This window comes from Glandiceps talaboti, chromosome 2 (assembly GCF_964340395.1).
Source record: "Glandiceps talaboti chromosome 2, keGlaTala1.1, whole genome shotgun sequence".
In the NCBI taxonomy this organism is placed as follows: Eukaryota; Metazoa; Hemichordata; class Enteropneusta; family Spengelidae; genus Glandiceps; species Glandiceps talaboti.
Genome location: NC_135550.1, coordinates 5,371,456 through 5,397,793, shown reverse-complemented (window position 1 = coordinate 5,397,793; position 26,338 = coordinate 5,371,456). Strand labels below are relative to the sequence as shown.

The window sequence follows — 26,338 nt, the reverse complement described above, 5'->3', positions numbered from 1 at the left end:
ATGATATAACCACTCTTTAGCATCCACCTAGTAATGTGATTGATAGTCTAAGAGTAATAACAAATGGGAAGGGTTTACCTAGGTTGTCGTTAAACCAGAGTCTCTCCCCCTCTCCCTCTCTCTCTCTCTCTCTCTCTCTCTCTCTCTCTCTCTCTCTCTCTCTCTCTCTCTCTCTCTCTCTCTCTCTCTCTCTCAGCATTTAGGGAACTAAAATAAAACCACGTAATACACAGAGTATGTTGGATAAACAGAATTAAACAGTGAATTTATTACACAACTATAACTTCGGTGCATACATTATGGTAAACCAACAAAAGTACAATACATGTCAATCAATTCGCTGAAAATTGAATAAAGAATTTATTTATTTTTAAAATTGAAAACTCTGCTAGGATGAGATGATTTGTCGTAATCTTAATGAAACTAAAATGTTTATCTACTTTATTATAATTTATTCCACACTCATTAAATAAACTTAACATTTGAACATAATGAACTTGACAGTTTGGACTCATCATCTACTAAACCTAAATTAAATCTTTTACAAAGTCTTAAATCAAAAAAAATTTTTGGAAATCTTCTCCTCCTTCACCCAATTTCTAAATTATGAACACTTTCAAAATCTATAATAATATTTCAACAAATTCGTAAAAATAAAATCCTTGTCCACTTATTAAATCACTTGCCCATTTCCTTATATAATTATATTTTAATTGAATTTGTCTTTTTCTTTTAGCTCTAAATCGTTTGTCTTTTGACATAAATTTCTTTCCCAGAACTTTTCTTTTTTATAAATCACCCAATCTAAATTAATATCTGTTGATTCATGTAAAATATGATTATCTGGTAATTGATTCTTTCCCAAATCCTTACAGTAGCATCAATTTGTAAAGGAAGTCTACTTAATGCACCCCTTAACCCAATATTTGGTGTCAATTTACTTACTTTTCAAATAAAGCTACACAGAATTGATTACATCCTTGTTTTAAACTATTATTAATTGATAACTCATATGCCAAGACTCCCGCAATATACTTTAAAATATGGTTTATTAGCTGATCAAATAATTTTAAGCACAACCTAGGTGAAATCATTTTTTTTTACTAAGAATGGATTGACAAGCCTTCATTGTTCTATTTTTCAACATAGGTTAAATTTACCATTTGGAATGAAAATTGTACCTCGATAAAAGTCTTTGACGTTAGTAATTGTTTACATTTTTGAGCTGATTACCTTTGTTAAAAATCAATCTTGTTTATATTTATATTTCAAGTATCTCAGTAGTCATCTAATTTATTCATACAATTTTGTAGACCATTTGCTGTCTCAGAAACCACGACTGTAGTAGCATCGACAATAATTGACACCTTGGTTTCACAGTAACTTGAAACTTTATTTACTGTAGACTTGTCATACTTGAATGCTTATAATCACGTAATGAAACGTAATCACACACTGTGGCACACTATGTCGCAGACACGTAAACTGAAAATAACACAATAAATAACACTTGTAAATACAAAATACAACACTTCAAATCTCTAGTAATAACTTAGGTGAATAGCGCCACCTATTGACAGGAATGAGAAATCGACTCCAATACTTTAACACTGTTATTAAGTTATGTGTACTTACAGGAGTTCTAGAACAGTAATAGTACTCACAAACATGATAAGAACTTACAACTATTCATAAGATATCTCGCAAGGTCTAATATCAAAGTCAAAGTCCTTCAATATTCTGTATCTCGCGATGGTAAAATTCACATCCGGTGCAAACATGTGACGATGACAATCGATGGTAGCGGCAATGATAACTTGCAACAAAACAGATCTAAAAGTCGATCATTTACATTCAAAATACCTAAAAGTGTTTCACAAAGGTCTAAAGTAAGTACGAACCTCTGTTATCGGGGTTAACTCGTCTGTAGTCAAGTAATAATGTGGAATATTTCTTCCCACACACGTTGGCCCAAAAGGCACACTTCAAAACTTTGTTTCCTTCCCATGCGCATGTGCGAGCGCCCTCAACCTACATCTAGCAAAATTTAAGCTACAACATCCCGGCCCCCCTAATTACGCAGAGGTATACTCGAAGTAATTAGAACTAACTTATTTCAATACACTAGTTTTGAAAACCGCTTTACGTAGCACCAGGTGTTGCTCTGAAAAGTTCACGAGAAATTATCTCAATGGTCCTATCAATCACTAAATTTCAAACCATGAAACTACTCACATGCAAATTTACGAAGTCAAATGCAGCCTAATACTACAAGTTCTATAATCAGTCCATAAACACAACTAAATAATTATGGCTTTAAGAATCTAAAAATTCTTTGCGTCCACATTTTCTGAAAATCAACAGTCCACGAAAAATGCTGTCAACAGTCCCTAGTATGTACGATGACATATGAACAGTCCCTTTTCACATTAATTCCTCTTCATAGATGATCAAATAGATTAGTACGTTACAATCTGTTCTGCAACAATAATAGTCACTTCTTGCTTATAATACAGTTCAAATGTCAGCTTCCAGGATAACACACAATTTAGTAATAGGGCGTTCCAAAACAGATGATCCCATTTTGACTCGTGCAATCCTGACCAATCCTTTCTCATCCGGAAATACATCAACCACTCTCCCCATTTGCCACTGATTTCTTGGAGAGTTGTCTGCAACTAACACTATGTCATTCTTTTCAATATTTCTCTCAGGATTCACCCATTTCTGACGTTCCTGCAGGCGTGTCAGATACTCCTTGCTCCATCTTCTCCAGAATACATTGGCTAAGTGTTGAATTTGCCGCCACCTCCTCCTAGCAAAGTTGTCTTCCTTCTGAAATACTCCAGGTGGTGGTACCTGTCCTGACTGTAACAATAGAAGGTGATTAGGTGTTAGTGCTTGAGGGTCTGTAGTATCATTCGATACTCTGGTGATTGGTCTACTGTTGATTACTGCCTCAACTTCGCACATCAGGGTTTGTAGTCCCTCATCATCTAAACGAGTATTCTGCTCTCTTAATAAGCCATATAGAATCTTCCGTACTGATCGTATCATCCTTTCCCAAACTCCTCCATGGTGGGAAGCATATGGTGGGTTAAATTCCCATTCTATGTCTTCTTGGCGCAAACTGGAGTGCATTCTTGACTGGTTCCATTTCTCTATCTCCTCCCTAAGCTCACGTTTTGCTCCTATCAAATTAGTACCATTATCAGACCTCAACTTACGAACAGGACCTCTTCTAGCAGCAAATCTTCTTATTGCGTTTATACATGAATCGGTGTTGAGGCTATGAGCAACCTCAATATGAACTGCTCTGATAGAAAAACAAGTAAACAACACTCCATAGCGTTTGACTGTGCTGCGCCCCCGCTTAATCTCAAATGGACCAAAATAGTCGACTCCAGACTGTGAGAATGGTGGTTCTCCAATAATCAGTCTCTGCTCTGGTAGATCAGCCATCTTTTGTGTCATCAGCTTGGCTCTATAGCGCTTACAAACAACACACTTAGCAATAATACTTCTGATCTTGACACTGGCTTTAGGAATCCAATATCGTTCACGCAGCTTTGTCAAAGTGATGTTACTTCCCATATGTCCTGTATGTCGATGGATGTCTTCTAATATTAGCTCAGTAATTGGTGAGTCTTCTGGCAAGAGAATTGGGTGTTTTGTTTCCATGGGAATTGCTGCTCGTGACAGTCTTCCTCCAACCCTAACAACTCCATTACTGTCTTTAACTGGGTCTAATTTCATGAACCTATGTTCACAGTCCTTACTGATATCTGAAAAATGTCTTTCCTGCGCATATGTGACTATGGACATCTCAGCTGCCCTCATGTCTGCTGCTGTTAAGTAGTCTGGCTTCTGACTATCATTGTGAGTATTTCTCTCAGCTCTATTCATCTGTTTCTTCAGATTCTCCTTCAGTCGTAGAATCCAAGCTACTGTAGTTTTCAGCCTTTCCCAGCTTGAATATCTGCTTAACAACTTGTCCATTGTTGTATGGGATTCTTCCTTCATGGTGCTTGCTGCAACCCCTTTTACTTCTGGGTCATCAGCAGGCAGATTTCTGCACAACTCTGTCTTAGGCCATTGTGACTCATCCATCTTTAGGAACGCTGGTCCATATAACCACTGTTTGGTCATCTTTTCGTCCTTGACCTGTAGTCCTCTCGAAGCTATGTCAGCCACATTCAGTTTGGTGTTTACATACCTCCACTGCTCTGGTGATGATCCCTCATGTATGGTAGTGAGACGATTTGCCACAAAGGTATGAAACCTGCTAGTGTTATTATTGATATAGCGTAACACTGACATACTATCTGTCCAATAGATAATCTTATCGAACTGGTAGTCCATTTCCTTTGTGATCATATGAGCAAACTTTACTGATATGCTCGCCGCTGTCAATTCCATCCTGGGTATTGTGATCCTTTTCAATGGTGCGACTCTGGCCTTTCCCATCAACAGATTACAGTGCACTTGTCCTCTGTTGTCACTAAGTCGGGTAAAAGCTGCAATCCCATAGCCCTTGTCACTAGCATCGGAAAACATATGAAGTTGACAGGAAGTGATCTGGACACCTCTAGGTTGTAGACTCCTTGGAACTGTGAGCTGTTCTATGTAAGGGATGTCTTCTACCCACTGCCGCCATTTCTTAAGGTCATCTCCACCTATAGGTTCGTCCCATCCAATATTCTGCTTGCAAAGAGACTGTAATAGTATCCTGGCTGGCAATACAAATGGAGCAGCAATGCCCAACGGGTCAAAGATTGTGCTAATCTTGGATAGAATACCTCTTCTAGTGTATGGTCCATCCTTCAGGTTTATCTTAAAACCAAAGGTATCTGTGTCGACTGACCACACTACTCCTAGAGCTCTCTCTATCTGCTGGTCATGTTGATCAAGGTCGTATAGGAGTGTCTTGGCCCTCTCCTCTACAGGTATGGAGTTGTTAACAGCCTTACTTGTGCTGATCCACTTTGTTAAACGAAATCCACCCTTCTGGCAGAGTTCTCTTGTGTCCTTGGCCATTACAATGCCCTTCTCATCAGTATCAATGGACTTCAAGAAATCATCAACATAGAAATTCCTGAAGATACCGTCAACTACTTCAGAGTTAAAGTCCTGCTTGTTGTCTATTGCAGTCTGGTGAAGTGCAATGTTTGCACATGCTGGTGACGACACTGCTCCAAACAAGTGTGCAACCATTTTGTACTCATCTGGCTCCCTGGTGAAGTCGCCATCTGGCCACCAGAGAAATCTCAGACAGTCTGTATGATGATCTGAAACCTTGACCTGATGAAACATACTTTCGATATCGGCCATTATAGCCACAGGCCCCTGTCTGAATCTCAACAAAACATTCACAATGGTATTGGTCAAGTTGGGTCCTGACAGCAGTGTATCATTCAGCGACACACCCTTACACTTGGCTGAACAATCAAATACAACTCTTATTTTCTGTGGTTTTCTGGGATGGTATACGCCGTGGTGTGGTATATACCAGACTTTACCACTCTGGGAAGTGTCATCTTGAACACCATCTTCACTAACCGTCGTAGCATATCCACTGACTAACAGTTTGTTCATGAAGTCTCTATAGTCTGTGAAGAACTTATAGTCCTTTACCATTCTTCTTCGGAGTGAATGCAGTCGATTCAGTGCTAAATCTCTGTTATCTGGCAACAATACACTTTCATCTCGGAAGGGCAAGTCCATAGAATAATGACCACCTTGGAATCTGATTGACTTGGTCATCTTCTCTTTGAACAGCTGATCTTCCCTGGAAGGCTCCTTCCTGGTGTCTACGCACCGCTCTGGGAAATCTAAATTTATTGCATTTCTGACTAGTTGCTCCAACTGACGACTTTCCTCCAAGACTGTTACGTCTACCCTGTTGACTGCCAAATTACTATGAAGATCTTCCTTATCTCTGATTACTTTCCACAAGATCCATCCAATGGCTGTTTTGGCTGCATATGGACTCCCTCGAGGTCCAGTTTTGATAACCTTTGGAGTGTAGGCATCAGGAACATTATTTCCAATTAACAGACCAATGTCAGCATTTAATGTAGGTACAGCAATCCCTTTTAAGTGATCCCATCTTTCAATGTCCTTCTGTGTTGGGATGTGTTTACTTGTCACAGGGATCCTCTCTTTGGTGTACAGTGGTGGCAAACTAACGCAGTCATGACCATCCAAATCGCTAACCATCAATTCATTGATCTGGTGAGTTGTGAGACATTGTGGTGACCCCATAGTGTCTAGCTTAACTGTCATTTTCCGTCCAGTCACCCCAAGCTGCTTGGCTAGGCCTTCAGTACAAAAGCTGACATTGCTTCCTGTATCTAAGAACGCATATGTCTCAACAGCTATGTTATTCCGGGCTCTGACTACGACTGGTACAATGGCCATGGTGCATTCTCCACTGTCGCCGGCCCCCATTGAACACTGTGCCTTGTCTAGTACAGTTCTGTCCATACAGGTATTGGAATTAATGGAAACCCCTTGCTGTGACTTGGCAGTATCGCTGATTTCCACTGAACTCTTGTGAGCTCGGTCCTCGTCATGAAGTATAGTTGGGTGTTTCTCATTACACCTATCACAAGATAATCTGGCTCTGCATTGTCTTATCAGATGTCCCTGCTTGAGGCATCCATAGCAAAGTCCCTTGGACTTGACAAAGTCTGACCTATACCTTGCGGGTTTACTTACAAAGTTTAGACATGAATTCAATACATGTCCAGAGTCACTGCAATAACCACATGGTTTATCGAAGGCGAATTTCTTGCTGGTTTTGTTCTGATCAGTTCCTGATGATGCTTGTTTACCATCCTTATACAGCGAACTGGCATTACAAGATTCCACATTGGTTGCCAAAACCTTTCCTCCAGCCTGTTTACCTCTGAACTGCTTTCCTGATGTATTAAATACTCTCTTTGTCTCTGAAACAAGCATATCTCTTCCATACATAGGATCAGTAGCTTTCCTTGCTTCTCTACGAACAAAATCGACCAAATGTTTGAACTGCACAGCTTCATCTTGATCTCTATTGTTTTGGACAATATTCCTCCACTTGTCATGTAGCCAGAATGGAAGCTTCTTTACTATCTGTCTAATGTTGTCTGCGTATTCTAGTACCTTGCCAGCATCTACAGTGCCAACAGCATATTGACACTCCATGAGAAACACTGCATAATCATCGAGTGCTTTAGCATCATCTGATTTGATTGCTGGCCAATTTAAGGCCTTCTTAATGTATGCAGCAGCAACAACTTCTGGATCTCCATATCTGGTTTTCAGTTCTTCCATAGCCTTGGAATAGCCAATGTCACTATTCAAGTGTGAGTAACCCAATATGATCTTATGTGCTTCGCCTGTCGTATATTGTTCTAAGTAGCTCATTCTTTCATCATCAGAATCTGTGTAGGCTACTATCCTGGTAGTGAACTGGCGTAGAAATCTAGGAAAGTCCATGGGATTTCCTCCAAATTTACTCAACTCAACCTGTGGTTTTCTAAGTTCCTTTGTAATACAACGTGCAGTCATTTCACCTATGTTCTGTGTACCTGCATGCTGAACTACTGAAGATACTGGTTGTGTTGACACAGGTACTTCTGGACGCTGGACAGTACCATTACCAACAGGACGATCAATTGACATGGGTATTGTCTCTGGAGCTCGAATTGTATAATTACTGTGTTCATCTGGTCTACTGTATCTGCTGAATCCGCTAACAAGGTGAGATTGTACTCCTTCAGGTTGCTGTAAAGTCTCCATTTGCGGACTTCTTGTCTTTGTTCTAGGCTGACTTGGCTCAGGCAATGAATAAACATAATCTCTTACTTCAGCTGTAGTGTCTACTGGTTGCCTCCTTGACTCGGGTAGTAACTTGATACCACTTGACTTGGGTTCTACATCAACTCTATGCTTGATTGACTCAGGCCTTGTGATTTGAGTGTCAAGACAGCTACCATTTACATTTTCTTCAAAACGCTCCAAGACTTGTGTGCGGGCATTACTGACAGCCATTTCCTGCTTTAGTTTGAACTCTTCTTCCAATTTCCCCAGTTGTAGTCTTGACATTTCTAATTCCATTTCAAGCCTTTTGCCTTGAATGTCTAACCGGAGTTTTTCTTCTAAAGCTGACTTACGTACATTAATTTCTGCCTGCTTCTGTTCCTCTTGTAGCCGCAACAATGATGTTGTAGAATATCTGGAGCCTCTACTGGACTTCGATTTACTGGTCTTGACACTAGTTTGGGATGCACTGTCTTCTGGGTCTATACAACGGCCAAAATAATTCTCGACAGATGTTTGCATTTCCCTCACATAACTACGTCTGCCAGCAAACATGAGACTGTAGAAACCTTGGTCATGCTCAGAAAGACAGTAATACAAGTCATTCTCAGCAGTGAGATATTGATCATAAAGTCTTAGAAACTGCTTGTGATGTTCTAAAACCTGTGCTTTACTACCATGCACCCTTAACAAATTGTTCAGAGCTTCAATAATATCTTCAAGCTCCCTTACTGCCTGGTCGTAGGCTACTTGCCTTCTTTCACGCATCGTTACAATAGACTCATCTGGTTCTATACCTGCCATGGCTGATAAACTTCTGTTGTGCAATTAAGTATTGACACACCTGTTGTTTAGAGGAGTTCACTTCTTTCTTTTCTTCTCACGTTGAGTATACACCCAAACATCTGGTTGAGTCTTGAGTTACCTTGTTTTCTTGGAACATATATTGAGAGTTTGATGTATCTTCTTACAGTTTCACATTATATCAACGGTTTACTCTCTCTTCTTATCTTCGAGTTATTCCACCGCAGAGTTTACTATGTAGTAGCATCGACAATAATTGACACCTTGGTTTCACAGTAACTTGAAACTTTATTTACTGTAGACTTGTCATACTTGAATGCTTATAATCACGTAATGAAACGTAATCACACACTGTGGCACACTATGTCGCAGACACGTAAACTGAAAATAACACAATAAATAACACTTGTAAATACAAAATACAACACTTCAAATCTCTAGTAATAACTTAGGTGAATAGCGCCACCTATTGACAGGAATGAGAAATCGACTCCAATACTTTAACACTGTTATTAAGTTATGTGTACTTACAGGAGTTCTAGAACAGTAATAGTACTCACAAACATGATAAGAACTTACAACTATTCATAAGATATCTCGCAAGGTCTAATATCAAAGTCAAAGTCCTTCAATATTCTGTATCTCGCGATGGTAAAATTCACATCCGGTGCAAACATGTGACGATGACAATCGATGGTAGCGGCAATGATAACTTGCAACAAAACAGATCTAAAAGTCGATCATTTACATTCAAAATACCTAAAAGTGTTTCACAAAGGTCTAAAGTAAGTACGAACCTCTGTTATCGGGGTTAACTCGTCTGTAGTCAAGTAATAATGTGGAATATTTCTTCCCACACACGTTGGCCCAAAAGGCACACTTCAAAACTTTGTTTCCTTCCCATGCGCATGTGCGAGCGCCCTCAACCTACATCTAGCAAAATTTAAGCTACAACAACGACTTAATTATCAGCGTATCGAAACAATATAATTGATTTCATTTCGATTAATACTTATTTGTATTCTGTACACCACCAGAGATACTTTGTTTATCCCAAATGTTACTCTGAAGACGTCACACTATTACAATTACCACCAGAGATACTTTGTTTATCCCAAATGTTACTCTGAAGACGTCACACTATTACAATTACCACCAGAGATACTTTGTTTATCCCAAATGTTACTCTAAAGACGTCACACTATTACAATTCCAGAAACCCTTATGTATTCTGGGATTGGTTTCAGTGCTGAAATAAGTTTTTCTACAGCCGGGATTTTTGATAAATAAAATAGAAATCGGTTTCCTTGCCCCAGACCTGCAAATTTAAACAGAAAATAAGAGATACTTCGATTAAACTTACAAACTGTGTATTATGGGTTATGTAGATATTGAGTTTCTATCTAATTACATGAACCCTTGCCCTGAAATGTACAGCAGCAGAAGAAAGAAAGCTGTGCAGAACAAAAGTCAGCATGGATACAGTTGTTGCTTGCGTCTGTCTCTTGCCAGGGGTGAACAAATCATTTTGTGAACTGGTGGTCCCCGGACCAGTGCCTTCAAAAATCCAGTGGTCCTCCTGAAAGAATTAGTGGTCCCAGGTCCCGCTAATATGAAACATTAAATCTTGCCTATGAATCTGTATATTCAGACAACTTTTTAACATAGTTATTAACAGTAAGGTACTGGTCCGCCCAAAAAAAATCACTAGTCCCGGACCCAGGACCAGTGGATTTGTTCACCCCTGCTTGCAGAGGGTGGTTTAGAATTATATACATACATTTGTTGCAAGTGGCTATATCTTGCAGAGTGGAATTTAATAAAAACACTACATCAAAGACAGCGTGCGTCCCTATCATAATTTTGATAGACAAAACAAAACCATCCATTATATCGTGATTGTCACTACATGCTAACTATATCATGCTTACACGTGCAACTATTGTATTACAATGTATATTACTCACCCTCTGCAAGAGACAGACACAATCAAGAACTGTATCCATTCTGACTTTAGTACTGCAAAGCTTATCTTCTTCTGCTGTATTGCGTTTGCTCCTTAAACCAACCCTACACTCTATGCTATGCAGTTTATATTTCACGTAGACTGAAATATGTTGTTTTTAGCACGACTGAACTTCTTAGGTTCTATTGTCATGTGTGTGTGTGTGTGTGTGTGTGTGTGTGTGTGTGTGTGTGTGTGTGTGTGTGTGTGTGTGTGTAAACAACTTAAAGTCAAAAACCGCTGGACCAATTGCCATAATATTTGGTGGGTATATTACCTTGGGTGTCTGATAGGGAAATTGTTAAAATCAAAATGATCTTACAACGGATACCTGATTTGGGTAAATACATGTGATTTGTGGTAAAGAAAAAACTTCTCTCAACTTAAAAAAACAACTGGGCAGATTAGGTTGAAATTTAATGGGAATTTTCTTAGTGGTGTTTAGAGTAAGAATTGTTGATACCATGATGATTCCATCAGTGATATGCAAATAGGTATACAAATGTGTTTTTTTTTTGGTCAAAATATATAATTCCAAAACTATCGAGCAGATTGGGCTGAAATTTAATGGGAAGCATCTTGGCATGTGTACATGAAGCTGTATTCACAACGCAATGATTCCATCAGCAATATGCACATTAGGTCTAAAAATGTCAATTTTTGGTCAAAAACTTATATCTTGAAACTGCATGGTGAGGTTGAAACTTGGTGGGGATATTTCTGAAGGGGTTATTCTGCAGTTATTGTTGAAAACATTATGACACCATTGGCCCTAGCAACCATGACCATGCCCTTAGCAACAGTGAAACGATGCATATTACAAAGACCACAGGGTTGGGTAGTAAGTGTATACAGATCAAAATATATATATGTAAAATATGCCTATAGCAACAGGAGCATGCCCATAGCAACAGCTAAATGATGGGTTATATTGCAAAAGTGGGAAGGGCAGGCACATTAATAAAGATTCTAAAAATGTATGCAAATATTCCTAGTAACAGGACCACGCCCATAACAACAGCTAAATACTACAAGGCCATTGGCTCTATTTTTAAGGTCCGTGATTGACTGGCCTGGAGAGCATCAAAACACATCATTCACTCACCAGAGCATTTATTTGACAACAAAATGTTCAATTAATATGAAACTTGAAACTAAAGCTCGAAAATATCAAATGAATTAATATTGGTAATATGAAAATTGGTGAATCCATGTACTACCAATAGTCGGATCAGTAGATGTTTACACTCAATGTGTAAAGTGTTAATTTGGCCAATAGCCCGTGAGCTTGTTCTAGGATTAGCAATCTACTAATTAATACAAAGTTGGTCAACTCTGATAAGACAGTGATAACGATAGGAAATAGGGAAAAATAGTCAGAGGAAACAATAGTTATGATGGTAATATTCAAAACTTTATAGAAAATATAAGAATATAATAAGAATATAATATTATAAATCCGGAAAATCGCGAAAACAAAATAAAAACTATATTTTTCTGCACAGTACTATAACTTTTTCAACTCTCCTTGTAGAGTATTGTATGATGATATTAGTTAATAGATACGTGTTTGTTGCATTTTCTTGTATAAAAACGACAGGCTGAGGTTTGTGACGGCAACTCATATTGCAAATTTTTTATAGTTGCACAAAGTGTAATAAGAAATATAATCCCCCTCCCCCCGAAAACCACTTAAATGCTCACCAAAATCTTACCTTCATTATAGACTCTACTTGCGTCATCGTAACCAACGACAACTGATAACTCTCATCTCTGTTGTCACCAGGAATGCATGTATTAGTAAAGATGTCCTTGTATTCGGATAAAGTACGATTAATACGAGGACATGGCACTTCCAAATCGGGTATCATGAACTCTGGTCGAAAAGACAATACATCGAATGAAGTGTTACTATATAACGGAGCTAGTCTAGCTGCTCGACCTCGGATGTTCTTCCGATACAATACGACACATGACCGAACATCGCTATCGAGGATGGAACATCCGAGGTCTAGCAAAGTTCATCTCTGCAGCTCAGGGATATAAATATCTGCCAATCAGAGAACCACATTGAAGACAAGCACAAACAGAGGACAATAGCTATTTTTTCATGCATATTCAGCTTAAGGAAGGGCTTGTAAAAATATCCACAATGTGTGAATGACAACGTCTACACACTCATCAAACTCACAATCACCATAAACTGATAAGACATAATAGTTAGTAATTTGCAATCATCACGTCATATTGGACATTAGTATTATAGAGCATTATAGAGGTCATGGGTTATTGAATATATTAACATATATATATGATATTATTTATATTTAGAACCTCAGTGTAAAGTTACAACAAAGAAAGAGTTCCAGTACTACCAAAACTATTACGCTCTGCCACTGCGGTATAGAGCACTGTCTTAGCAGATTGATACTCACCGAGTTATATATATATATATATATATATATATATATATATATATATATATATATATATATATATATATATATATATAACTCGGTGAGTATCAAACTGCTAAGACAGTGCTCTATACCGCAGTGGCAGAGCGTAATAGTTTTGGTAGTACTGGAACTCTTTCTTTGTTGTAACTCGGAGTTTCACGCATAGTGCGATCATCAGACAACTCTGAGGCCTACTCCCTGGGTGTGCTATACTCCCAAAAATAACGTAAACATAAAACACAGTGACGGGAAAGTTGATGATTTACTCTAACCTTCAGTGTCATCTCGTGTGAAGAGGTGCCCATCTTCCTTGAGCCAAGTGAGGGCGCTAGCAGCAAACTGCTTAGTTTCGTCATCGTCCAAAAACTGAAGTAGGTAGTTACAGAAGATCAAATCAAAACTGTAATAGAAATACAAAAAGTACCGATTATATGGGATCATGGCTCGGTTTGAGTTGGATAGTAGTTCTACCGCTGACTTCTAAATGTGTGATTAGCCACACAACGTTATCGCACGTTTTTATCGGGATATTAAATTCCTTTACAACATAACACTATTTTTAAATTCCATTAAAACAAGAAAATGTAAGCGTCTAACTCTAGTATAGCTTCTACAAACTTGGCGACGTAATTTTTTTTCAAGAATTCACACAGCGTCTTTGTATATTGAATATGGTTATTAAGGTAAAACGAAAATCATAATTTTGAATGACATATTCTTATTGGCCTACAATGGTTGATAGCCATTACATGTAAATGTTTCAGTTCCATGTCACCACATTCGTTTATCTCCAAACCCAATTGACGAAAATTGTTCGCTCGGCCTGTTTGATCGTACAAAACAAGAATCTATTAACTAAATGCCTTCCGTAAGTGCAAAACCTTTAGAATGTTGATCCTACACACATCAATTGTCGGAATGCAAAATTCTGAGCTGTAGCAATCATAAATGATTTGGCCCCCTCATTGACAAATTAATTACATTAAGCTGGCATATTTAAGATGTTGTCTAATTACAATAACACTTCTAGTACACGGAGTAGGCAACCTCGGTCTAGGGAAAAAATGAACACCCTAGACTGGCAAAAATGAACAGTTTCTTGTTACCTACAGTTGTGGGTTCAATGTTCTGACTGTAATTATAAGTTTCTTTCTTCTGACATTATGATCCTAAACACAACTGCGACAGCTGCAAAGTCAATGATATTTTAGAATCTCCGGATCAAAGTTAAACACTGTTTTTTTCATGAGTTTCTTACGATTGGAGAGTGGCGCTGTACGGTGAGTATGACTTTTTCGATGAATTTTTTGACGAAGCAAGAAAACCTCGAAAACCCGTTTTAAGCCTAAAAATGAGATACTGAGAGCATGTTTTACCGATCATTAATCAACTACTTTTTATCATCACAGCAAGAAAACAAAATCAAAGTCGATAAAGATCTATTATAAAGGAAACTTACTAGTAATGATTTCAAAGCAACATTTAGCAATTCTACACTGACAGCCTATCTTATCAGATGACATTTTACAATTACAGTTGCCATGGCAACACTGGCGTGAAATGAACTAATGAACAAAGGTATAGCATGCAAATTGATCAAATAGTGAGGAATACCTATGAATTGAATTACGGTATTATGGTATTATGATTGTCATGGCAACACTGGTGTGAAATGAAGAAACGAACAAACATGAAGCATGCAAATTAACTAGACGAGATAGTGAAGATATTACGATATCGGGGTTATTATGTTTGCCATGGCAACAATGGTGTTAAATGAACAAATTAACGAAAAAACGTGCAGCGTGCAAATTAACTAAACGATATTACGATATTGGAGTTATTACTAACGGTTAGTCTTCGTTTGCTTCTGTCTCAGTCAGTTTTATCGTAATTTCTAGAGATATACCATATAGACTATGTATTCATACTATTTCAATAGGAGGTATATCCAATAAACAATTCAGAGATATACCATATAGACTATATATTCATACTATTTCAATAGGAGGTATATCCAATAAACAATTCAGAGATATACAATATAGACTATATATTCATACTATTTCAATAGGAGGTATATCCAATAAACAATTCAGAGATATACCATATAGACTATATATTTACACTATTTCAATAGGAGGTATATCCAATAAACAATTCAGAGATATACCATATAGACTATATATTCATACTATTTCAATGGGAGGTATATCCAATAAACAATTCAGAGATATACCATATAGACTATATATTCACACTATTTCAATGGGAGGTATATCCAATAAACAATTCAGAGATATACCATATATACTATATATTCATACTATTTCAATGGGAGGTATATCCAATAAACAATTCAGAGATATACAATATAGACTATATATTCATACTATTTCAATGGGAGGTATATCCAATAAACAATTCAGAGATATACCATATAGACTATATATTCATACTATTTCAATAGGAGGTATATCCAATAAACAATTCAGAGATATACCATATAGACTATATATTCATACTATTTCAATAGGAGGTATATCCAATAAACAATTCAGAGATATACCATATAGACTATATATTCACACTATTTCAATGGGAGGTATATCCAATAAACAATTCAGAGATATACCATATAGACTATATATTCATACTATTTCAATAGGAGGTATATCCAATAAACAATTCAGAGATATACCATATAGACTATGTATTCATACTATTTCAATGGGAGGTATATCCAATAAACAATTCAGAGATATACCATATAGACTATATATTCACACTATTTCAATGGGAGGTATATCCAATAAACAATTCAGAGATATACCATATATACTATATATTCATACTATTTCAATGGGAGGTATATCCAATAAACAATTCAGAGATATACCATATAGACTATATATTCATACTATTTCAATGGGAGGTATATCCAATAAACAATTCAGAGATATACCATATAGACTATATATTCATACTATTTCAATGGGAGGTATATCCAATAAACAATTCAGAGATATACCATATAGACTATATATTCATACTATTTCAATGGGAGGTATATCCAATAAACAATTCAGAGATATACCATATAGACTATATATTCACACTATTTCAATGGGAGGTATATCCAATAAACAATTCAGAGATATACCATATAGACTATATATTCATTATATTTCAATGGGAGGCATATCCAATAAACAATTCAAATCATTTCGAAAAAAAATGTAAATTGGAAACTTCACACCAATGAGATGCATTGGATTTTCAACAACGAGGCCACATGAATATATTGAACGGAACACATTGTGTTGCTATGGTTGGGAGACCATACAGTAACAGACGAGGGGGAGGGATGGGTCTGGTACGATGCATGGATTTTTGTACCGTTAATGAATATTACATTACCTGTTTGGTTGGAGTTTCACATTTACCACATCACTCGTGACAAAGTCAATATTTCCCAGGTGACCATTCTGTTCCTTGTTCTCCTGAGTGTACGATTCTACAAGTTCAACAGTTGTCACGTGTTTGGCTTTCTTTGCAAAATGACCGGTATATCGTCTGGAAATAGGACATGATGAACACAACGAAACTTGAACAGTGATATATATACACGACTGCCCGAAATACATTCTAGGATCAGGGAGCTTGCATTTAATACATTTAATGTATTTAATATATTATAGAATTGCACGAAATACACTCTAGTATCACGAGACGGTCCAGTTTTAAATGTATTAAATGTATTAAATGTATTAAATGCAAGCTTCCCGGGCTATCACCCGATACTAAATTGTATTTCATGCATCCCTAGAATGTATTAAATGTATTAAATGCAAGCTTCCCAGACCAACGCCCGATACTAGAATGTATTTCGTGCAACTCTAGAATGTAAAAAATGTATTAAATGTATGTATTAAATGTATGAAATGGAAGCTCCTTGGACCGTCTCCCATGTGTTAAATGTATTAAATGCATTTCATGCAACCTTATAATGTAAAAATGTATTAAATGTAAAATAGTACAAGTACTGGCCATAGCTCGGCAAGACTTATAGTAGGTCACCACCTGACTGTATATCGAAATATTATGGGATAGAACGACATACTGCAAGTTCTTTTAAACTGTTAAATTACGCGCGGAAAGACCTAAAAGTCACGTGCACCAAAAAGAACCCTATAGAACACGTCTGAAAGATAGAACAAGCGTAGTTAGATATTATGGAATGATGTAAATAATCTATTAATTCCATAGGGTTCCAGCGTTCCGAGATGGAAAATGATTTCCTCCTTATTCAACCTCAATCGATCCTCATTGCCAGAAAGCTTACAAATTCCTGAAATAGACATATCTGATACACTATGATCGTTAGTAATAAAATGCACAGACACAGGATAGTTACGATTCGTTTGTCTGGTGAGACAGAGATGTTCCACGAAGCGATCACCAAGACGACGTACCGTCGAACCTATATTAAAAAAACCCACATTTCTGGCATGTAATGCAATACACTACGTTAGTACTAATACAAGTAAATCTACTCGTAACAGTCACACTGTTCTTAGGGCCAAAAACATGATTAGTATTAATAATGAAACGACATGTACTACATCGAGTACGATCGCATGGAAATGAACCAGCATTAACTTCCAATCCATGTTGTTCTGTATGGACCACCATATCTCTAAGATTGGTTTCACGACCCCAAGCTGTTAAAGGTGCTTCAGGAAATTATGAATTGGTTACCCTATTCAGAACGTAATATTATTGAAATATTTGTATATTATGTTCTTAACTCTGGTGGAAAAGGGATGGTATTTAAGAGCCAATATGGACAATCGTTATTACTCTCTTCAGATCATGTGAATTGATACAAGCTTCCCTTGTTGACAAAGATAACACCTTTGAAGCCGCATTGGTAACCGACACTGGATAACCACGTTGGTGTAAGAACGTGAAAAATCCAGCAGACATTTCCCTGAAATCCAAATCACTACAAATACGGTATAAATAGTAATCTAAATACATTCGTTTGGCATGCGACTAATGTTTCCGATTCCCAAACAATTTCTACACCTTCACGCCTTTCAACAAAAACGGCAAAATAAATGCAATTCTCACCCTGTACCTGCCGCTAAATCACACACCACTTTTCCTTCTAGTGATGGAAGAGCTGATATGAATTCTTCAATTTCAAGCTTGCTCTCTGTTTCAGCACTGTCCTTGGAATCCGCATATAACACCTTCCTGATATCGGGAGCTTGAAATTGTTTGGAGCGAAGTTCCCAGTAATCCCTACGATGTCTCAATCTGTCATGTCCCCATCCTGTGATAATTAACACGAATGTACAAAGACAGAGACAGAGACAGCCAGAGACAGAGTTCGAGAGAGACATAGATAGAAGATATGTATGTATGTATGTATGTATGTATGTATGTATGTATGTATGTATGTATGTATGTATGTATGTATGTATGTATGTATGTATGTATGTATTAATAATAATTATTAATTATAATAATAGTACATATAAATAATAATAATAATAATAATAATAATAATAATAATAATAATAATACATTCTTATCAGCGCATTACGCAACGGCCTCAATGCGCTTTACAACACTAAAAAAGAAAAAGCATCATGAAGGGTTAAACTGTAAAAATGTCCGACATAAAACAGAGAGACCTTAAAAACTGTTAAAACCTAATATCCAAGATGAATTTTAAACAAAGAAGGACCTTAACAACTTACAAAAACTATCACAATGCCAAGTAAACTGCATGGCACAAGAATTAATTTGCAAAAAAACCCTTGAAATTCACTAAAAATCTAATCTTATTGATTACTGTTAACAGTACAACAATTACATGTCCTAAATGTTTGTGAACAAGTATGTCTTTAGTTGTGACTTGAATGTTTCAATTGATACAGCTCTCCTGATGTGAATTGGGAGACAGTTCCATAACTTAGGACGGGCAACAGATCTAGAGAAGGCGCGGTCTCCGTACGTAGTAGTTGAAACACGCGGGATGGTAAGTGTAAACTGAGTGCCGGAACGTAAAGCACGCGTTGGCTTGTGAACAGGTAACATGTACAGTGATGTAGGATGGTGACAGTTTGTTGACAGCCTTGTAGATGATGAGCAAGATTTTGTACACAATGCGTTCACGTACAGGTATCCAATGAAGGTTATGTAATACTGGTGAGACATGGTCATATTTGCGTTGTTTGACAACAAGTCTAGCAGCTGTGTTCTGTTACCCGTTGAAGTTTGTAGATCTCTTGTCTGGTAATCCATAGAGGATGGAATTGCAATAATCCAGCCTCGAGGTAACAAATGCATGGATTAGTCTCTCGGTACTGATGTTGTCTAGGTACTTCCGATATTTCGAATGGCTAGGGATGCTGCTCTACAGATGTTATTTACATGACAAGTCATTCTAAGTTCCGAGTCAAGTATAACCCCAAGGTCACGTGTTGTGGATGATGTGTTGCCAGTACTGTCCACAATTGTGATACATGGTACAGGATTGGTTTTACTAAAACGAGATGAGAAGTGGACTATCTCTGTCTTACTGTCATTGAGCTTTAAATTGTTCGATGCATACCAAGTTCGTATATCAGCAATGTATGCTTCAATGCTTGAGACTGTGTTCAGGTGTTGTGATCGTTTCATCATCTGGTAAAGTTGAGAGTCGTCAGCATACATCATACTGTTTCGATTGTATTGTGAAATCAGTTCCTCCAAGGGTGTGACATACATAATACAGAGTATGGGGCCTAGAACTGATCCCTGTGGAACTCCGAAGTTTAAGCTATGGCAGGCAGACTTAATTGCATGCATTTTTTACTGTTATATGCTGTGTTCGACGCTGGAGGTATGACTTAAACCAGGAGAGTGCTGCGCCATCTATTCCAAACCGCTCATGTATTCTGTCTATTAAGATTTGACGGTCAATCGTGTCAAATGCTGCAGACAGATCTAATAGTATAAGTATAACATCTTGGTGTCCATCAATAGCATGAAGAATATCATTATAAACACGAATGATAGGAGTTTCTGTACTGCGGTGTTTACGGTATGCAGACTGCATCTATGCATACAAGTTATTGCTTTGTAGGTGATGATGAAGTTCATGTGCCACTACTTTATCCAGAACTTTTGACAGGAACTGTAAGTTTGATATTAGTCTGTAATTCTTGAGGTCATTGGGGACATTTTTCAGGTTTTTAATGATGGGTGTAATTAAGGCTGTCTTGAATGATATGGGAACACATCCACTTGCCAATGAAGCATTGATGATTTCCGTAATGGGTGGTAAAAGTTCATCTATACATTCCTTCAGCACCCAGGTTGGTCGAGGGTCCAGTCGACAGTGTTTATTTGGTGAATCCATAATTATCTTACAGACCAACTCTGGTGACACAGGTGAGAATTCACTTATTTTATCACGAATTCACTTAGTCTCTTGGCAATAGGTGTACAGGGATTGGCAGTGTTCACTTTTGGTACTACTATATCTAGTTTATCAAGGTCCTCTCTAAGACTGTTGATTTTACTTTCGAAGTAGTTATACTGAGTTGATGGTTTATCAACTTTGAAATTGAATCCCTTTCGTAATAAGACACCAACTCCACCACCTTTACTTTTGTGAGGAACGTGATATAAATTATGATCAGGTAAGGTACTTCCAGTTCAGAGATGGCGTGGTTATCACCAGAGTTACCAGTTAGCCAGGTTTCAGTTATAGAGATAACATCAAGTTATTTCTCAATTACAAAGTCACATAATGATGTTATCTTTCACCTCATGGCTTGTGCATTCATAATGCAAATGAGATGGTCATTGGGCGATGATTTGTCCCTTTCAGCAGTGGAATATTCATTAAGTTGCCTTTGTTAGGGTATATGATATTATTCTGATGTTCCATCTGTGCATTTGTAATCATGTGGGTCTGATGAGTGATCATTACAGGAATCAGTTGTTTCTTTTTTATTCCACTGGCACATCCTCTTTTGGTTGGCCACGCCTTGCATATATTAAGTGTCTTCAGTTGATTCCAGGTGTTGCAGTTAACCCTTGACAATGCACGATTGTTGATTACTCCATTCTTAATACTAATTAAGGCAGCTCTTGTGTATATTAATGAGGCCATATTACCAGGTGCTAGGTCAGCATAAGACTTTTCAGGGCAGCAACAACAAAATCCAAAAGTAAATCTGCATCAAACTACCAACTAAACTTCAAAAAAACTCTTCTGATAGCACCAAAGGTATCACAGGATATTCAGGATGTATGTATGTATGTATGTATGTATGTATGTATGTATGTATGTATGTATGTATGTGTGTGTGTGTGTGTGTGTGTGTGTGTGTGTGTGTGTGTGTGCGTGCGTGCGTGCGTGTGCGCGCGCGCGTGCGTGTGCGTGTCCTCGTGGATGTGTCTTTCCAACTTAAAATAGACATGACTTCGACCGAGGATAGACATTAATTGTATGGAGTTCATTTTTTATCCATTTGTCCATACATATTTTATCTTTAATTGTATATCAACATGTATATCATAATTAGACTAAACGATGATTTATAACGAATTATCTGGTTCAATTTTACTGAATGTATTGATTATGTGATTGTTTATTAGTTTCACATATGGATAGTATTCAAAGAAACCTGTACATGTGTGCTTGACTAATAGAGCTTTTTATTCGCAAGCTTCGACAATATTGCTGGTACCTTTAATGTTTGTAAATTAGACATTGAGATTATTGCAGCCGTTGTCCTGATATACAATAAACGCAAAGGTAAAATTGAGTGTCTACAATTTCTTGTAATTGGGTCAAGTCACCCTGTCAAACGATAGTGACACCCCACTTGCTAGTTCACCTCCACTAGTCGGGTACAGTTTTTGAACAACATAACACTTACCTTCTGCAGCTGGTATCTTCTCGATACCGCCATCTTCCATGGACACTAGACGTGAAGAGAAAGCCACGTTATCACTTGGTAATATGTATTAAAGGAATTACAAGTGTGATTTGAACTATCTTCAATTCATTAGGTAAGGGAAATACTATTTTTGCACCTAAATGTCGCGCACCTATATCCTATAAGAGAGATGCACTTTGTAAAAGTGATGTGAGCACCAAAATTAACACCAGTATATATTTCGTTTCTACTGTTACAGTATTATCTGTAGATGTGACTGACGCAAAATTAGGCAAAAAATAATACTACAAAGTGTCTGTCATATGCAAGAGATAGCTTAATTTTGAGAAATTAACCCTGAATGTCAAAGTAAAGGTCCAAGGTCAAATGTTTTAAAAGAAAGCTTAACCATGGTAATTTTAAGTAGACACTCAAATGGAGTCTATAGTAGTACAGTTTTTGAGTTATGCAATAAATGTTGATTTCTAACTACAAATATGGCCGCCATTCTGACAAATGTGTATATGTCGGGAAACCGTAAAGTGACGTGCATATGTACCATGTGATGTTACCTGTGTGCCACTTTTGAATCGGGTGTTGCGTTTGGGAGAAATGACGTATTCAGGACAGAGAGAGAGAGAGAGAGAGAGAGAGAGAGAGAGAGAGAGAGAGAGAGAGAGAGAGAGAGAGAGAGAGAGAGAGAGAGAGAGAGAGAGAGAGAGAGAGAGAGAGAGAGAGAGAGAGAGAGAGAGAGAGAGAGAGAGAGAGAGAGAGAGAGAGAGAGAGAGAGAGAGAGAGAGAGAGAGAGAGAGAGAGAGAGAGAGAGAGAGAGAGTGTGTGTGTGTGTGTGTGTCACGGACAGAGCCCATTGCAATGTGGAAATGTTGGTCACCAGCCAGTCATTTTTAAGGATTTCAAGGACTCAGTCCAGTGAGTATTTTCGACTACTGGTCTAGTATATTGAATCATTACAGAAGGAGGGGGGGGGGGGTCTGGATCATGCATGAATCAGGGGGGGGGGGGATTGGCCATTCACGAATAACAGAAAATAAAATAGGTCAATTACAAATCTTGGAAAATAAAGTTGCATCAAATGGCCAGTTCTAGTCCCCTTTATTAAGAATACGATGAATAAAAACTGAGATATTCTGAAATATATATATTTTGAAAAAAGGGACATGTCGGAGACCGTTTACAATATAATATAATAAATAATAATAAACATTTATATAGCGCCATATATCCACGACAGTGCTCATAGGCGCTTCACATTTGAAATAAATCAAAAGCTACTGCAATTACAAGTATGGCTGTAAAAAAAATGGCAACGTTATAATGATTTAAAATGATTTAAAGAGTACATTTAAATTGACTAAATCTAAATAAATGATTGGTAAGAGTAATTCAGTTTAGATTACACACTGTAAATCTGGGTGAAAAGGTGAGTTTTCAACCTGCGTTTGAAAGTGTCAATTTCTGTGCATTGTCTGATGTGACATGGGAGATTGTTCCAAAGCTTCGGTGCAGCGTAGTAGAAGGCGCGATTTCCAAACGACTTTGATGCAACTCTCGGTACAACTAGTTGTTGTTGATTACTAGAACGAAGGCAGCGGGCTGGTTTATACACAGTGAGAAGATCATACAGATATATATAATATATAATAAGTGGTTTATTTACCCAATCGTATAAAATGATTACAAAATAATGGTAACAAAAATCAAAAGAGAGAAGGGTAAATGGGGAGTCAAGAAATAGCTTACAGCTAGTCTAGCCTGATCCCCGACATTGTATATTGCGAATGAAAACAATAAGAGGGTTCAGTCATTAAGATGACTGAAAACATAACTGGGAGAAGAAAATATATCACATATACATATACATATACATATGCATATACATATACATGTACACACAAACAACATTTTTACTACATGAAAAAGTCTAATACAATAAACGAAAAGTCAATACATCTGTAAGTTTACAATTTAATCACCTGTACTGCTCTACTAAATATTGTTTAAGAGATTTCCTAAAAATATGTTGGGAATTTTTCGATCTGATTTGGATAGGAATATCATTCCAAATTTTTGCACCTACGAATGAAATAGCAAACTGACCAGAATTTGTTCTCGCATGGTACGGGCAAAGATTTTGACGATGGCAGAGTCTCGTGTCATATTCATGTTTTTTGTCACTAAAATAATCGGACAAGATATGTGGTGAGTTCAAGTGAACCAGGCTGTAAATAAAAGAACCTATTAAGAGTTTGTGAAGCTTGTAAATATCTAGAATATTTAGCTGTATAAATAAAGGAGCCGAGTGTTCCATGTGAGATTTGAACAGCATCGTGCGAACAATCATTTTTTGGGCAGTTAGAATGCAATTCAGATATGTTGGGTAAGTACTGCCCCAAACCTCTAGGCCGTAAGAAATATGGGGAAGTATAAAGGCATTGTACAAAAGTATTAAAATACTTAGTGGTAAAATGTGTCTTAGTCTATACAGAATTCCACATTTCTTCCTTATGAGTATATTTATTCTGTTAATATGGTCAGACCAGGTGAGGTGTTTATCTAATGAAATTCCAACAAAAGAAACAACATCCACCTCTTTGATTTGATCTCCACGAATGACAATAGAACCAGTTACATCTATTTTTTGTTGTCGACCCCTGAAGATAATAAAATTTGTTTTATTTCTATTTATGGTTAATTTATTGCTATCACACCAGAGTTGAACATCATGTAAATGATTTGATACTGTAGTAAGATCAATGTGATATGGATTAGAAAAAGAATGGTAAAGATTGGAATCGTCTGCGAACAGTCGAAAATCAAAGAATGTTGAAGACTTTTGTAGATCATTTATATAGATAAGAAATAAAGTGGGACCCAGAACTGAGCCTTGAGGTACACCATGACAAATTGTGGATTTTTCTGACGAATGGCCATTTGAGTGGACGAACTGAGAGCGGTCTGTGAGATAACTTTTTACCCATTCTTGACAAGGACCCCTAAACCCATAATGTTCAAGTTTGGATAACAAAATTGGATGATTGATTGTGTCGAAAGCTTTGCTGAAATCAACAAATATTCCTATAGTTGGGCTTCCCTTGTCGATTTCTCGCAAAATATGATTTACTATATTGATCAGGGTCAGGTTGGTACTATGTTTTTTTCTGAAGCCGTACTGATGCTTGTACAGAATATCGAATTTTTCAAGGTAGGAAGTAATTTGTTTATTTATAGCTTTTTCAAAAACCTTGCTAAACAAGGGCAGAATGGATATCGGTCTATAGTTTCCAATTGTTTCCCTATCTCCTTTTTTGAAAATAGGCGTAACTTTAGCAATTTTTAGGGCTGTGGGGAATACACCAGTTGAAAATGAAATATTTATAATGTGGGCCAATGGCTTTGATATGATATCAGCTGCGTCGATAAGGAGCCTTGGGGGTAGATTATCCCATCCGCTAGCTTTTTTGCAATCTAAATTGGCTAAAAGTCTGGTTACCTCAAAGACAGTAACTGGTTGAAGAAAAAAGGAGTGTGGTAAAGATAAATCAAGATAATCCCTATAATCACAAGATGCATGTGGAATATCGTTTGCCAGCTTTTCACCAACTTGAACAAAAAAATCATTGAAACTCTGAACTACCTCAGCTGGGTCTGACACAACACGTCCAGTACCATTTACATCAATATTTAAATTTTCTGGCAACTTATCAGGACCGTATTTCTTACCCAAAAGATCATTCACAACATTCCAAATTTTGTTACTCTGGTTTACATTGAATAAATTTACATAGTAATTCTTTTTAGCACATCTCAGAACACTGGTAAGTATATTTCTGTAAGACTTGTAATGAGAAACTGCACTTGACTCATGTTGACTAGTAATAACTTTTGCATATAATTTGTGCTTAGTGTTAATAGATTTCTTAATTGCTTTAGTTATCCAAGGATTTTTATTTCGCTTAGACTTGAGAGTCTTGACCTTCATGGGTGCATGAAGATCGCACACCTGGATGAATAAGTCGTGAAATGTGTCAAAGGCAGTATCTGCATTACTATTGTTATTTAAAATATTCCAATCCACCTTACGTAAGTCAGAAACAAAATTATCCTTATTATAACACTTGAAGTCTCTTACAAGTACAGACCTTAAAATTGGTAAATGTATATTAAAATTATCAAAAATGGAGAAGACCGGGAAATGATCAGAGATATCAGCAATGATTGTACCTGCGTCAATCTGACAGGAGCATATATTTGTATAAATGTGGTCAATTGTTGATTTCGAGGTATTTGTGATTCTG

At 37.1% G+C, this 26,338-nt stretch overlaps 1 protein-coding gene across 1 annotated transcript; it reads right to left on the bottom strand.

Annotated features, from left to right (window-relative positions):
• Window positions 1–1,350: 1,350 nt before the first annotated feature.
• On the bottom strand, window positions 1,351–8,610 carry LOC144453648 (uncharacterized). The gene is made up of 2 exons (XM_078144977.1): window positions 1,902–8,610; window positions 1,351–1,485 (listed from the first exon to the last, which is right to left on the bottom strand). Exon 1 carries the CDS (start codon window positions 8,608–8,610, stop codon window positions 2,518–2,520), a length of 6,093 nt encoding a protein of 2,030 aa, XP_078001103.1. The 3' UTR covers window positions 1,351–1,485; window positions 1,902–2,517.
• Window positions 8,611–26,338: the final 17,728 nt, after the last annotated feature.